A 15,094-nucleotide genomic window follows, 5' to 3' on the forward strand; every position below is an offset into this window, starting at 1 on the left:
CGGCCCGGCCCGGCTCGGCTCGGCCCGGGCCTGGCCCTGGCCCTGCCTGTGTCCGTGCCCCTCCCGCGGCCCGCTCTGGGCCTGCTCCTGCCCCGTCTGAGTCGCTCCTGCTACTTAGCCCGGCCCAGGCCCCAGCCCCCACGGTGTGCACCCCCCCCCGGCCCGGTGCGAGCCCGGTCCAGGCCCTGCTGTGGCCCCGGTCCAGGCCTCGGCTCATGCTGCCCCGAGGGCCAGGCCGGCTGCCCCCGCAGGGCCGGGCCCCACGGTGCTGCCGCTTCTCTTGCAGACGATCGGGGCCGCCTTCGTGGCCAAGGTGATGCCCGTGGGGGACCAGACCGTGACCTTGGGGATCTGGGTGAGTGCGGGGACGCGGGCTGACCGCAGGGTCGGGGGCTGTGCCAGCCGCAGGCCTCGACGCCGTGCCCGAGCGCCTCCCTGACGCAGGGCTCTCYGAGACAAAAGTGGCGGTGGGGGCCTCTGGGCCCGGCACGGCCCCTGCTCACTGCTTCCCTGTCGACCCCCAGGACACGGCCGGCTCCGAGAGGTACGARGCCATGAGCCGGATTTACTACCGCGGCGCGCGAGCGGCCATCGTGTGCTACGGTAAGGGCGCAGCGTCGGCGGGAGCCCGGGGCTGCTGCAGGCAGGCACCGGGCCCTCTGTTCCTCCCAGCGCAAAGAGGAAGGAGCTGGAGGCCACGAGGGCTTCGCTGGTGYGAGCGCGCCTGCGGGAACGCCAGCCTGCTAAAGGGGCGAAGCAGCGGCGCTGGGCGCAGCGCGGGGAAGCTGCGCCCGCAGCAGCCTGGCTGCGGGTGCGCCACGTTGCGGGTGCGGATGCTGCCCCTCAAGCCCAGGTGCTGGTGGCTCAGGCTCTTCCCTGCTGGGGACAGAGGGTGGGATGGTGCAGAGGGTYTTGGGGCAGGGCAGGGCCTGACTTTTTTCTCCCAGATCTTACTGACAGCAGCAGTTTCCAGCGAGCCAAATTCTGGGTGAACGAGCTGCAGAACTTCGAGGAGGTAAATTACAGAGAAGAGTTTGTGCTGCTGGGCTGGGAAAGACCCTCTGGATGTGCTGAGGACAAGCAGGAATTGGGGGTTCAGTTTCCTGCATGAAACTGTTTCCGTATGAGAGCAGGGCAGCTTGCTGGGCTGCCGTGAGTCTCACTGCGTTCATCCGCAGTCTCAGGAGCACTGTGGGAGGACTGGGGGTTGCAATGTGTCTGTTCTTGCTTACCTCCAGCTGCAGGCATGTGGCTGCCTGGCAGCTTTGGGAAAGGGAGGAAATGTTGCTGGCAATGCCTGAGCTCACAGGCACATCTAACCTAGCCCTTCTCTACCTSCTGTAGAACTGCCGGATCTATCTGTGTGGCACCAAAAGCGACCTGCTGGAAGAGGACAGGAGGAAGCGSGGAGTTGACTTCCATGACGTGCAGGACTATGCGGATGGTACGTCTCTGCTGGGTGGCTGGGCAYGAGCAGCTGCTGTTCACTCCCTGCTCCCTAGGCCCTTGAGTCACCGCAGTGCTACGCTGCTCCAGTGGAGCTGTGAAGCTCGCTGGCCAAGCAATGTCTGGCCTTCCCGTTTTTCTCTAGGGCCAAGCAGGGCTGGAGGTGAGTTGGAAGACACGGTGTCCGTGAGGGTTGTGAGGTGTGAGGGGCTGCCAGTGCACAGTCCAGCAGCAGATCCAGCAGCTCTGTGCCTCTGGGTGAATGGCAGGAGCAGCTTGTGGCACACCCTGGCCTAGGCTCCCTGCATAACAAGCCTCCGGGTTTTCCAAGAAACTCCCTGAGCACAGCATGTCCTGACAGTGCATACACAGACCAGTGGGAGAGGGCTCTGGAAGTGGTGCCAAGCCAGCTGGGGAGAGGGGGGTGGCAGGAACTGCTTGTTGAACCTTGCCCTGGGCTCCAGCCAACTTGCCATCTCTGAGACAGCAGCCACAACTGCTGCTGCAGGGGAAGGGAGGCTCAGAGGAGAGCTGAACTCGTGGGCCCACTTCTTGCACCCATGGATATTAACCTGTGCCCGTTCTTTCAGAGATCAAGGCAGAGCTGTTTGAAACCTCCAGTAAGACGGGCGAGAGCGTTGGTGAGTATCCTTCTCTCTGCAGAGCTGTGATCGCTCCTCGCCTGAGCAGCGCTGGAGGGCAGCTCCRGGTGTGTTTGGGCTCAGTGCAGGCAGGTGGCCCCACTAGTTGCCAAGGGGGCAGAGCACCCCGATGAGCTGCTCTTGGGGGGGCTATCAGAGATGGCAGGAGTAGTCAGGGGTGAGGAGGCTTCTGCCCTTGCCTGAGGAGGAAGTAGCTGCCCYGAGGTAGGAGAGCAAAGCCAGGGTGCTTGACTCCAGCCCCCTGGCCCCGTGCCCAGGCAGAGTGTCACCGGGTCCCGTCCCTCATCCACCTCCTGCCGGGAGCATCCTGGCAGCTGCCCAGCTGCAGTGTGTGGGAAGACACTGATGTGCTCTCTCCYGTCACAGATGAGCTGTTCCAGAAGGTGGCTGAGGACTTTGTACACTTCACYGCCTTCCAGGTGATGACAGGTGAGTGTGTCAGGATGGGTCATTCCCCTTGGAGCACCCTCTGCAGGTGCTGGGCCTGGGGCAGRGCGTAGATGAAAAGCACCATGGGGGTCTCGCAGGGTCGTTCCTTGCCCTGGCCCTGCTGATGCCTGAGGAGCAGGAGGCCCCAGACCGTCGCACTGCTCTGTGGGGGTGTTCAGAGCAGGAACGTGGTTTCAGGTTCCTGCTAGTCTCACCCACACCCTCGGTGAAGTTGCTGCGGCTCCATGCTGGGCTTTTTGCAGCAGAGCTTTAGAGGAAGTTCCCSGTCTGTGGTGTCCCTGTGTCAGTCTGTTGCACAGGACAGGCTCTGCATGGCATGTCCATACTGAGACTGAGCCACAAAGAGGCCTTAGGGAAACAGGTAGCCAGAAAGACACCCCCCCCCCCCCGCCAACAGCTGCATTACCTGCTTCCAGCACTTCATGTTGGGCCTGTCCTCATGTGTCTGCTTAGGCTCAGCTCACCTCTGCCTTCAGCCCTGGAACGTCCTATAGCAATGAATCCTGCAGTTTCACTGTGGGTTGTATTAAAGTTGCTTGTGCCTGGGATAAATCTCTGAGGGATCTTCTGGCTTTCCACAGGGCAGGCTTGGGGGTGACAGGGGCTGGCCTCTGCTTGGCATCATGTGCAGTACGTGTCAACACCCTGTCTTACCCCACTGCTCTCTTTCAGAGGAGAAAGGAGTTGACCTGGGCCAGAAGAGTGGTACCTACTTGTACAGCTGCTGCCACCACTGAGACCTTCTGCCAAAAGGGAATTGCTGCTGTGGGCTGGGCAGTCCATGCTCTCCAGACTTTTCCTATTTTTTACCTGCTGTATTTTAGCTGTATGGGCTGCCTGGCCACGTAGAAACGGAGCACAGCCCTATGGACTGCTCTCGTCTCCCTGGACTTGGCGTGCAGAGCAGCGCCAGCTGTAGCGGGCTGCTGCACGGTGCTGGGACACTGCTGCTGTGTGAGGAGCTGCAGACTGTGACGCCTCGGGATGCTTGCAGAGACATCTCCCTGCAGAGGGTTTATCTGCTACCCAGTGTTTGATAAAGCTGCTTCCCTGAGTCACAGCTCTGGCCCAGTGCAGCTGTTAATTTATTCTCTTGGAGATATTGCCTGATACTTTACAGATTATTTAAGCATCTTCTTTTGAGGTATACAATGTAAATAAAACGCATTGTGGTCTGAGAATRGGCTTACAGTTGAGACATCACCATGTGCCTCAACGAGGGCAGGCAAAAGGGTTCAGCATGTGGAGGTGTGTGGGGGAAACTCATCTCCTGAAGGCTGGTGCCTGGGGGAAGATCCYATGCCCTCAGCAATGCCTGAGCTACCCCCTTGCCCAGCGGAGCTGATCGTCACCTCAATGCGCTATTCCCTAAGGCCTGTTGAACTTGCTGCGCCGGCTCTGCAGGCTGCCATGGGTAACCCAGTGGGAACAGGCATTAACCCAGCCTCCTGCAAGGCCCTTTGGCCTGGACCAGAACAGCCAGCCTGGAGCTCTCCCTCTGGCCAGATCTCTGCTTSAGCTAGGACCAGTATTGGGTGGCTCCGTGCAGCAACACTGAAGAACGCCAAACCCAGACTTGCAGTTGAGTCTGCCCCGTCTGAAAGGGTCCCTGGAAAAATGGGCTGGGTTGTGCCGTGTCCTGTGCGCTACCGTGTGCCCACTGTGCTGGTCCTGTTCCTAGGACCCCCTCCCAGCAGCCAGCCCACAAGCAGCTGCGTGCAGGCTCCAGGCTTCCCTCCTGGCCCAGCTGCCTGAAGGCTGCACCTCGACTACTCTGGGTCAACCTGATCTGGCTCTGGAGGAGGATTTCCTACTCCTGAGAGAGGCCAAGTGATTCTCTCCGAACAGGAAGGCTCCACGCTTTGTCCTTCCRAAGGGCTCTGAGACAGGAGCACATCAGTGAGCACAGCAGCGGTTACACAGCCGCCCTTCGAGCCTTGTTACACCCTGGCCTTGCCCCGGCCTTGCTGAGCGGCGCGTGGGTTTTAGATGCTCATTTCTCCACCAGGGTTGCGCAGAGGCTGCCCTTCGGTGAGCACGCAGCACCTCTCGCCCGCCTCCAGCGAGCCCTGGCGCGGACGCGGCGTCGACCGCATCGGCGCCAACCTGCCCCGCCGCCCGGGCGAATCCCGCGGACGCGCTGCGATCAAACTGCCCTTCGCTCGCCGGGCCCCGCTCCTCGGCCGGGCCCGCCGCGTCCCCGCCTCCTGCGGCGCTCTCCCGTCCCTACCGCGGAGAACCGCCCGCACGCGGCGGCGGCGGCGGCAGCGCGGGAGGGAGGAAGCAGCCGCGCTCCCGCCCGAGCCGGCGCTCGGCCCCGACCCGGCGCTCGGCCCCGACCCGCACCGCCCGGCGCCGGGTGCGGCTGGGCGCCAGGCCGCGCGGCCCCTCCGTGTGCGCGCGTGCGTGCGCTCGCCCCCACGCAGCAAGACAAAACACAAGAGGACATCGAGAGTAAAGTTAAACTTTACTTTACAGTAATTTTTCTTCTATATACAAAGAATTACAGTACATGTTCTGGGAGCACCTGGGCAGGGCAACCCTCTTCTCATTATAAGTTTCACATACACAGCCAACAGTCTAAGGGGAGCAAAATGAAAGTAATCAATGGTCCAAGACKCTCCCCTCTCCCTCGTCTAAAAATAATATACATGCTGGAAATATGTAGGTTTCTCTCACCCGCTCTGGCATTCTCCGCTTGGAACCGACGGACAAGACCTGGACAGCGCCGAGYAGCTGCGCGTCTCCCGGGAGCACCCACGCCTGGCGCGGCCCCCAGACACCACCGCGGCGCGCGCGCGCAGCTCTGGCCAGCCCCCCGGCGGGCACCCGTGCTTCAGTCAACTTTTCCTTCAGCAAAGCCTGAAAAATGGGACCCTGCAAGAGGTTCCCCTCCGCCACCTCCCGGCGGGCGGCAGAGCTTGGGCAAAGAGCTCTCGGCCCCCAGTGCTGCCCCACTAGCATCACGCGCGCGGGTGGGCTCAGCTAACCCCTAACCAGGGTTGGCTCCTACCAAGCCTCCCAGCTAATGCTTCAGTCGCTGGTACAACTGCACCCCGTGTTGCTCCTATCCGCCCCGGAAAGGCGGGGGGAGCAGGCGGCCGGGGGACCCCCTTCCCCAGCCGCCCGCTTGCACGCCCAGGGACACGGCGCTCTTCCGCGGCCGGGCTGCACACCGCTTGCAGAGGGACGTCTCCCGTTGGGCTTGCCGCCGGCAGGCCCGTTGGGATGGGGCCGCCTTCCCCGGGAGCCCACCGCCGAGCCGCGCGCAGGGGCACGGCCAGAGCACCGCCAAGCGGGCTGCGCAGGAGGAGGGCAGCGCGAGACTTCAAAACCGCGTGTGCTTTCCAACATGTTCTGTCTGAAGGCAGCAGACTGGCGGAGCGGTCAGTGGAGCGCCACGTGCAAGCACGGCTGGGACTATTCTTCCAAAACGTTTCTACCACCCTACCGAGGAGCCCAGCCGAGGCGGTAGAGCGTGCCGCCAGCGCCGCTGCTGCCCGCGCGCCCCCGCGCCGGCACGAACTGCGGCCGACCGAACAAACTCACTCCCACCCGTGCTAGCCTTAGCTCCAGCCTTGCTTCACCTTGAGCCTCCTGGTGCTGCTGCTTTTCCTTTCAGTAAGTTCCCAGTGTCTAAAAAAAAATACACAAAACCCAGTTCCTTGAAGTCAACAACTAGGAAACATCAGAAAAAAACAAAAACTGAAACCAGCTCAGTACCAAACAGACACAAAGAACATGCAGTTAGCAGATGCCTGGTTTGCTTCATGTGGCTCCATTCGCTCTCTGCACTAATGGAGCCCACCGGCACGCTGGTTTGAGTCTCAAAACCATCACAAATCAAAGGAATTGAGTCCCTCCAGGCTTAAGAGACATGCCTTGCCCTGTTTCCGTCACACACACCAAAGCCCAAGCCCCAGCTACCAGGGGACAGGATTCAGCTGACAAAAACTCCAGCCCAAGGGCTAGGAGCTGTGAGTTCAGCCCTACTGTGCTAAGCTGCCAAACATTTTACAATAGCACCACAATTGCCCAAGTGCTTAGCAGCCAAGGGCAAACTGATTAAAACTKTACTTTGAAATAGGACATAGCATCATCAGTTTCTCGAGATTTCCCTCGGAGGTAGATTCAGTGCTGTAGGGACTGTCCATCACTGCCGCTTCTCTAGCCCAAGTTCATGCACACTGTCCTGCTGCCGTGCTTGGAGAGCACCCGCACCTGACTTCACTTTAGGAGACCCTGAAGCACAAACGTGCATCTTCCACCCCCTGTTAACCGAGGGCACTGCCATCCTGTCATCACCACATAGGCAAGTTTCTGGCTGACGCCAGGCAAGCGGCAGAGCGGTCTCCGAACTACAGCGGCCCGTCTCCCAGGGCCTGGGAACCCAGAGCACCCAYCAGCAAGGCCCTGCTCATGCAAGAGAGCCTCGGTCGCAAATGCCTCCACGGGGGTGTCACCATCGCATGGAGCACCTACTGTGGATAAAGCTCAGGGCGATCAAACCACATCACGAGAACTCACTGAATCCAGGCGGCCGCCTCTGTAGCTTCCTTTTAGAGTAGCTGCACCRTTTTGACACCTTGCTTAAACACTCACTCGCTGGCAAAGGCTGAAAGACTCATCAGTAATTTAGGGCAAAGCACATTACAAGCAGGTTACAATTACAGTTATTCCAAACACCAAGCAAAATCAGAAGTTAAGGCTGAAATTAAAAATAAAAATAAACTGAAGGTGTTGAAGGTCTGAGGTCTCTCAAACTCTCCTCTACCCTGTAGTGATGCTGGGTACCACATCCAAGTACAAGCAACATACATCAACTGCGTGCTCAGGATAAACCAGCTGGCAAGATGCATTAGGGTTAGGCCTCATTTTTCTTCTTTTTTTTTAATTAAACAGTTAAAGCTTTTCTAACACCCTAACTCTGCATCTTCTCACCTTAATATGTTGCTGATCTTTAGATTTAACCATATATCTGATCTCTTAAATTTTAATACTGCTTCCTCCTTCAAAGCAAGGCCTGAGCCTGGGGGGGGAGGGGGTTAAAATGCATGCTCCCACAGTAGTATCTGGATAGTTTGTGCACGGAAATGAATCTGTCTTTTGGGTTTTTTTTTTTTTTTTTTTTTTTTTTTAATAGGTAAAGTTTTAACTTGAGAACAGTAACAAAGAATGCTACCGTGAGCTAGCTAGTATCTGAAGATACACAGTACGGGATTATCCCTTGCAATGGTCACTTTCACGCTAGGTTCACCAGAGTCCTGGCTGGCAGGGACGAGGACGAGCGAGCTCCGCTGGAGTAAACRGGTTGAGCCAAGCAAGGCGGTAGCCAGTGCGCTGCTCCTCTCCTGCACACACACCCCGTACACTCCCGTGGTTCTTCCTCCTCCACAACTCTCCTCCCGCCTCTGGGAGCAGATCGTGGCCCCGTGAAGTCCATCACTGTGCCATTATCCCTCAGAAGAGCTCCTCCATCAGCAAAGGTGAATGCAGACTACTTTACCCAATGGGCAAACCGGCTGTTGAAGTGGGCRCCACAGTGCCCCAGTCGGTGGGACTGTGACTGCAGCCCACCAAGGCACCACTGCTGTTCACTGCTCTGAGCCCGGCCGTCCCGCYGGCACGCAGGGAGCACTGGCAGGCACAGTTGCCCATCAAACATGGCAGCAAACACTTTCAGTCCCTATCAGAGCCGTGGGAAGTCACGGATGTTTTTRTAAGTGGACTGTTACCAGAAAGTTTCCATGAGCCTCCTCAAGATGTTATGGAAAGGGGWCATAGCTCTAAGCAGAACTGACAATTACTCTCCACATAAAAACTCTCCATGGCGGCATATTAACCCAAGAGTCACCTCTCCTCCACCTTGTGTGCAGCGACATCTCATCTGAGACCASTTGTGACCAGATGAGATCCCTTCAACTATCCCAAAACATGCCCTGGCCTCAGCCATGGAGCTCCAGCCCGACAGCAAGCGCAGCTGCCCTGCCGCGGCGGCAGCGCCGTGGCGGCCGTCTCCTGCGGCGCAGGACCTCCYGCATGCCGTGTCACAGTCTGAGAGCAGCAGCTTCCCTCCTACGCTAACGTTCTGCCAGGGCAATGCGTTACCTGCCGCTTCCTTCCATGTTAAAAACATCCAGTGATTCAAATTGGCAAAACTCTGAAAGGCAGCAATGAACTTCAGAAACGGAACCGAGGAAGCGCCAGGACACACCTCTCCCTCGCCTCCGCCAAGGAAGTGCCACCAGCTCCCACAAACAGTAAGCGCCCTCTCAAGTGCTGAGGGAGCTCACACTTACTTCTTAAGGGTTCTCTTGCCCAACGCTGTCTGCCACCCTGAGATCATGTTGTTCAGCTCCAGCTGAAAGACAGGCTGGTGAAAGCAGAGCACATCTCTTRGTCTCGCCTAGAGGGACCTATCTCCATGCCTTTTCAGGCCTTGCTCATTTTGCTGAGTGACCCAGCAGAGTCAGTCATTCCTAAAAGCATAAATTCTCCCTATGCAAGCCCTGGGCACTTCTATAAAACCCTCCTGATTTGACTAAACTTCACCCAGGGGACCGCAGGGGCTGGGAGGGAACAACAGCTTGCTTGCTTCCTCTTTTAACGACATTTCCAAATGCCAGGTCACATTTTACTGAGCAGCCTCCCAGCTACGCTGAAGTCAATTTTCCAACATGTAGCTGGAAGGTAGCAAGCTGGAAAACTGGTTCCTCATGGAAAAGGCATGAAGGGAGACAAGAAGAGAGGTGAGGTAAAGTCAGATGCAAGGAATAAGGCTGTGGGTTTGAAACGCCATGCAACAGTTCAATCTATTTTCACTGTTAAAAACAAGTTTTTAGATAACAGCTTGCTGTATGAAAGGCTTCTGTTGCTGTGAACCTCACCCTATTATTTGAACATACGATTTATAGAAGTGATTTTTCAAACCTGCACTTATGAGAATTCATTGAGAACTTCTCCATTATACAGATTTAAAATAGCCTGCACCAAAAATATTCACAGTTTATTTTTCATGAAACAAATAACTAGTTAACACATGACAATGCAAAGCRGAGTTGGACAGAGCAGTGCAGATACCTTTCTGGTTACAGTTGTAGCTGGCTGGGTGGCTGGCACGGAGGTAACCCTACTTACACAATCTACATGACTAAGTCCAGCTCATGGGAAGGCCTATAAGTGTAAATTCAAGATTTATTTTCCTTCTCACACATGATAAATACTTAATATACTGAACCTCATTACCATTTTTTTTATTTTGTTTAAAAAAGTTAATAAATGCCCTTAGTATATCTTCTCTCTCAATGGCTCTGAGGAGTTGTCCTGATTCCCTTTGTGCAGGAGTCACGCAGAAACACAAGCTGCTTGCATTTCCCCAGTTTCAGCAGCAAGCAGGAACTGACCTGCCAGTCTTCCCGGAAAAACAACATTAAACAGTAAGTTTTCATAAGCCATAAAGCTTTTCAAAGTCGCTAGCTATTCTACAAAAGATCTGAAATGATTCGGACTAGAGAAGGGATGCACCACAGCATTGGTAATGTCCCCTTGTGCCCAGCACACCTGGCCTTTACAGCAGGACACTGCCTTGGGTGCACACAGCAGGAAAGGAGAATGGATCAGGATTTGTCTTGGTACAAGTGTCTGTCTCCCTTCGTAGAACACTGCAAAGCTAATGACCATCCGGCTCCAGGAGCAGCAAGCACTTGCGAGCCAAATGCTAGCAACGACCTGCTCCCAAGTCAGGAGGAAAGGGTCAGCCTGGAGCTAAACTCTCCCTTCGAGGGGAGATTTGCAGATCTGCCTGGACCTAGAAGGATACGGTGGAGCTGTACAAAAGGTGAGTGGCTGGCACAGAGTGATCCGAGGCTGCGGGACCTGCATCAGTGGAGCTCAGGCAAATCACAGAGGTAATGTGTTGTGAGAGTGGGAGAGTGTGCTGGCTTCCTGATGGCAGGATACTGAACCTGATCAAACCCGGGCAGTATCGCCTGGGGACATCTGCCCTCCTCCTTTCTGCGAGGGCAGCAGTGGCTGGTGTCACAAGGTGCCACTCCTTCGGTCCCTAGGATTCCACCTCTTRCCCCAAGAGCGTCACAGCAAAGCAAACTTCTGCCTCAACACTCAAGTAATCAACTGCTTTCAGCAGGCCTAGTCTGGACACCAGCCTGACAACCACCAGGTACAAAACATCTTAACTGGAAAAGGGAGAAGAGGAAAAAAGAATGCCAGCCAGCTGCTAGAGCCCACTGTGTTCCAGTGTGAGAACTACTACTCAGTTGGAAGGACACGCGCGCACACACGCACACACACACACACCAATATAGTCCAGTTAATTCAAGTCTCCTTTGGTTGTAGATGTGTTAAGCCAGAAGCTACCCAAGGGGAAGGTGTTGAGATGGGTCCCGATACAGATACCGTGTTCTTGCCTCTGTGCTACAGAGCGAACGACACAGGCTTCACTTGCAGCACTGCAGTGCATCACTCTGCTGGAAAGACCAGACACGATGCAAACACATCTCCTGAACAYGTCTGAGACAAGCGAAGAAAAGACTGCTTAGTTTGCTGGCTCATGGAAATGACAGAATTCAAGAAGAGACTAGATGGAAATTTCAAATGGAGCACCGACACCCTGCAGGGGTGGTGCACAGCACCTTGGGGAAATCCACTCTGCTCTACTCTGCTATTGCTGCTTTATAGGTCACAATGTTTTCAAGTGCAGGAAACACTCTGCGTGTTTCTTTGCTAAAGGATTAAGACACAAGAATGGAAAAACTGCCAGGTAGCCTCTTCCAACATCTCTCTTTCTTCTGACCTCCTTCAGATTTCCTGTTTCTTGGGCCTGGACAGTCATAGTCATGTATAAAGGAGCCTTAATGGATATTGCCTACTGCTGAAGTAAACTGCACAGAGCGGGTGCAGTGGGCTCCTCTCCTAACTCAGCTGGAGACAATACCTGTCCTTCAGCGAACCACGCACGCAGCACATCCCAGTGAGCGCATGGACAAACCTTGCAAAGCAAAACCCTGCAGGGACAGAGAACTGGGCAGACAACAGATAACCCCCCTTCCCTGCTTCTACAGAGTCTAGCAAGGGAATACATCTGATTGCTCACCACCTGATCCCCGAAACTTCTCCAGTCCCAGGGCAGCCACCTGATCCCTGAAACATCTCCAGTCCCAGGGCAGCCTAACTGACCTGCTTCCTCTAAACACAGTAAGAAGAAAGGGCCCCCTAGGTGCACTTGGGAACCCATCTATGAATCAGACCTGGAGCTTGAACATGCTGGATCAGTAATGTGACCATTCCAATGGAATTTGAGATTTATCCAGAGTGGACTCTTTATTTCAGCTTTACCATTTGTAAAAGGAAGAGGAAAAGGTCACGGATGTTCTCTCCCCTTGGCTGGGCCACACTCAGACTTAAGTGAATGTCCTTGCTCATGTCATGAGAGAATATGGATAGGATGTGCATGGGTTAGGGGCTGGGCTCAGGGAAGTGAATAAAAATTAGAAAAAAAAAAAGACAACAAAGAATATCCCCCTCCCTAAACATTAAAAGACTGAAACCTGCCTCCCATATTCACCAACCTCACTTTGGCTCTGAGTCAGCCAATTCATGACAGACAGTATCCTGGTTATGGGCTAGCGCTGTGTTTTGTTCAGGTAAAGGGTCCTGCCCCCGAGGAGTCTGTACTTTTCCAGCCAGCCAAGAAATCTGGTCAATTGTCTGAACGTTCCTGACAAGCCACGGCGTCTGCTCTGGGGGCACTGGTGCTTCCCTGGCAGGCCGAGGGGTCTGCTCAAATGCACGCAATCTCTCTGATGTCCAAGGGGTTTGCTCTGTGGGGGCTGAAGCCACTTCCCAGCCAGGCTGAAGAGTCGGCTCTGGTAGTTTCTCTGCTGTCCGAGGAGACTGCTCTGCAGGTGTCAGGGCTTTTGCAGCGGGCCAGTGGGTTTGCTCRTGTGTCTGTAATTTCTCTGTAGGCCAAGGTACCTGTCCGACATGTGTTGCTGCTTTCCCAGCAGACCAAGAGATTTGCTCACCAGGTAACATGGTCCTCTCTTTCTGCTGGGGATTCACCTCTATAGCAGAAGCTCCTCTCTCTTTCGGTTGAGCGTTCTGGTCAACAGGCCGCAGTGCCTTCTCGGAAAGCAACAGCCTTGGAGCTGACGCAGCTGGAGGCTTATCCAAAACTTGAGGCCGAGGAGCTACAGCCGCAGTCAGCTTGTCTGATGCCTGAGGCCATGGRGCTGTAAGAGTGAGAGACCTCTCCAACAGCTGAGGCCGGGCCACTCCAGAGCCAAGAGCCTTCTCTGGAGGCAGGACCCGCAGTGCCCCAGAGTCGGAAGCCTTCTCTGGAGGCAGGGGCCGCAGTACCCCGGGGGTGAGAGCTTTCTGCCCAAGTGGAAGCCGCAGCGTCCCTGAGCTGAGAGCCTTCTCCACTGGCAGCACGTGCGGTGACCTGGAGCCAGGGGCCTTCTCCAGAGGCAGSGGCCATGGTACACCTAAGTTGGGTGCCTTCTCTGTGGGTAGGATCCGTGACATCCCCAACACAGGAGCCTTCTCCAAAGGTAGGGGAYGTGGCAACCCAGAGCTGGGAGTCTTCTCTGTGGTTGGGAGTCGCACAGCTCCAGAGAAGGAAGCCTTTTCCGGAAGCAGGGGCCGTGGCACTCCAGATCCAGGAACCTTCTCCGTGGGCAGGATCCGTGAGATAGGGGAGCTGGGAACTTTTTCAATGGGCAGAGGCCACAGCATCCCAGGGCCAGGAGCCTTCTCTGATGCTGGGACACGTGGCATCACAGAGCTGGGAGCCTTCTCTGTGGACTGAGGCTGTGGACTCTGGGCAGAAGCTTTATTCAACAGCTGAGGCTGATCAGCCACAGGAGGCTCATCCACTGCCTGGGACTGCAGGGTCCCTGCTGTGGTGAGAAGTCTGTCTGACAGTTGAGGATGCAGGCATTTTGCTGGAAACTCATCCAGCAGCTGAGACTGCTGGGTTCTGGTGCCAATGAGAGACTTGTCTGAGAACCCCAAAACCCCAGCAGTGGCAGGAGGCTTGTCCGATAGCTGAAGCTGCAGGTCACCAGCAGTAACAAGTGACTCGTCTGATGACTGTGGAGTTCCTGGAGGAGATTTGCTCGGCAGATGAGGCTGTGAGGAGTCACTAGGAGACTCATCCAGCGGCCACAGCACTGCATTAGTGGGAGGTTTGTCGGGCTGCTGAGATCTCAGCGCTACAACGATGGGCTGCTTCTCTGACTGCAGCCTTAGGGACAGGGCAGCCTGGGGCCTATCCGATGGCTGCAAACGGAGCGACAGGGTGGTAGGAGGTTTGTCCGAAGGCTGCAGCCGGAGCGAAAGGGTAGTGGGGGGTTTGTTGGATGGCTTCAGTCTCAGTGACAAGGTAGTGGGGGGTTTATTTGATGGTGGCAGTCTCAGTGCCAGAGTAGCAGGTGGTTTGTCTGGTGGAGGCARCCTCAGGGCCAGGGTGGTGGGGGGCTTGTTTGATGGCTGCAACCTCAGGGCTAGGGTTGTGGGGGGTTTGTCTGACGGTGGCAGCCTCAGCGCTAGGGTAGCAGGGGGTTTGTCCGATGTCTGCAGTCTGAAGGCCACTGACTGAGGTAGCCTGTCCAAAGACTGAACACTCAGGTCTGTATCTGCAGACGGCTGCTCTGGTGGCTGGGTGTCATCGCCATTAGCCAGTGCTCCTATGGGAGGCACATACTCACGAATTTCTCCTGGCTCTAGCGGGTTGGGCCCACAGGGATCATGCTCTGTGCAGCATAAACGTCCATCCAGCTTGGAGATGAAGAGCATGCCTTCTCGGTGCTGCTTGCAGAAGGATCTGGGGCACATCTCACAGAAGGAAGCTGCTTCCTTGCCACACAAATCACACTGATGCCATGGGCACTCCCATTTTCCTGCAGTACAAACACAAGAGAAAAGACATAACTTAGGTGAGGTACAAGGGAATATACAAGGCCTGTGGCAGAGAGAGTTCAAGGGACAGTGGGAAAACYCCTGTAACACTCGAATATAATTCTACTGCTGGTTCTCCTTAATTTCTGCCATAGCTCTTGGGTTTGAAGGTAAATTAACAGTAATCTGCAGTCCTTAGAAGCAACAAGGGAAATCATCATTATGACAAACATAAGCCATGYCAGGTGAGACCAAAGGCCACCCAAGTTCAGGGTGACACTAATCAGTATGGGCACCTACACAAGAGCAGACACCTCCAGCTTGCACCTCATTGGKGCTCTAATTTCCAGGGGAAAAAAAGCAAAAACAAGCAAAAAAAAACCCAGTAATATCTGTATACAAGACACTCAAAGGACTTTTTGAAGTAATTTCGTCCAAATTATTTTTAAATCTTGGCCATCCAGATTACAGACTACTGCAAGTTTTGTTTCCGATTCAGCCCTCCACGCTGAATGATTTGTAGATGTTCCAGGTTCATCTAATTCTTTATTAATTCTGGAGTCAACTTCCTCCCTTCCTGTTTATCAGAAAGTAGCCRTCAGAGGACAGCGGATATA

At 55.3% G+C, this 15,094-nt stretch overlaps 2 protein-coding genes across 2 annotated transcripts in view; one reads left to right on the top strand and one right to left on the bottom strand.

The window, feature by feature from the left end:
• Window positions 1-3,739, top strand: part of RAB24 (RAB24, member RAS oncogene family) — a 4,827-nt gene extending 1,088 nt beyond the window's left edge. The window contains exons 2-8 of the mRNA XM_085317314.1: window positions 287-355; window positions 525-603; window positions 948-1,015; window positions 1,345-1,444; window positions 2,037-2,087; window positions 2,475-2,537; window positions 3,231-3,739. Of these exons, the coding sequence (XP_085173440.1) occupies window positions 287-355; window positions 525-603; window positions 948-1,015; window positions 1,345-1,444; window positions 2,037-2,087; window positions 2,475-2,537; window positions 3,231-3,295 (495 nt within the window). The 3' untranslated portion in view covers window positions 3,296-3,739. The remainder of the gene's footprint in view (window positions 1-286; window positions 356-524; window positions 604-947; window positions 1,016-1,344; window positions 1,445-2,036; window positions 2,088-2,474; window positions 2,538-3,230) is intronic.
• A 1,267-nt stretch (window positions 3,740-5,006) lies between these two features.
• NSD1 (nuclear receptor binding SET domain protein 1) overlaps window positions 5,007-15,094 on the bottom strand; it is a 50,005-nt gene continuing 39,917 nt past the window's right edge. Inside the window, exon 21 of the mRNA XM_085317328.1 lies at window positions 5,007-14,479. Coding sequence (XP_085173454.1) covers window positions 12,147-14,479 — 2,333 coding nt within the window. The 3' untranslated portion in view covers window positions 5,007-12,146. The remainder of the gene's footprint in view (window positions 14,480-15,094) is intronic.

The sequence above is a fragment of the Rhea americana genome, unplaced genomic scaffold (assembly GCF_003343005.1).
Source record: "Rhea americana isolate MKP2758 unplaced genomic scaffold, rheAme1 scaffold_498, whole genome shotgun sequence".
Lineage (NCBI taxonomy): Eukaryota > Metazoa > Chordata > Aves > Rheiformes > Rheidae > Rhea > Rhea americana.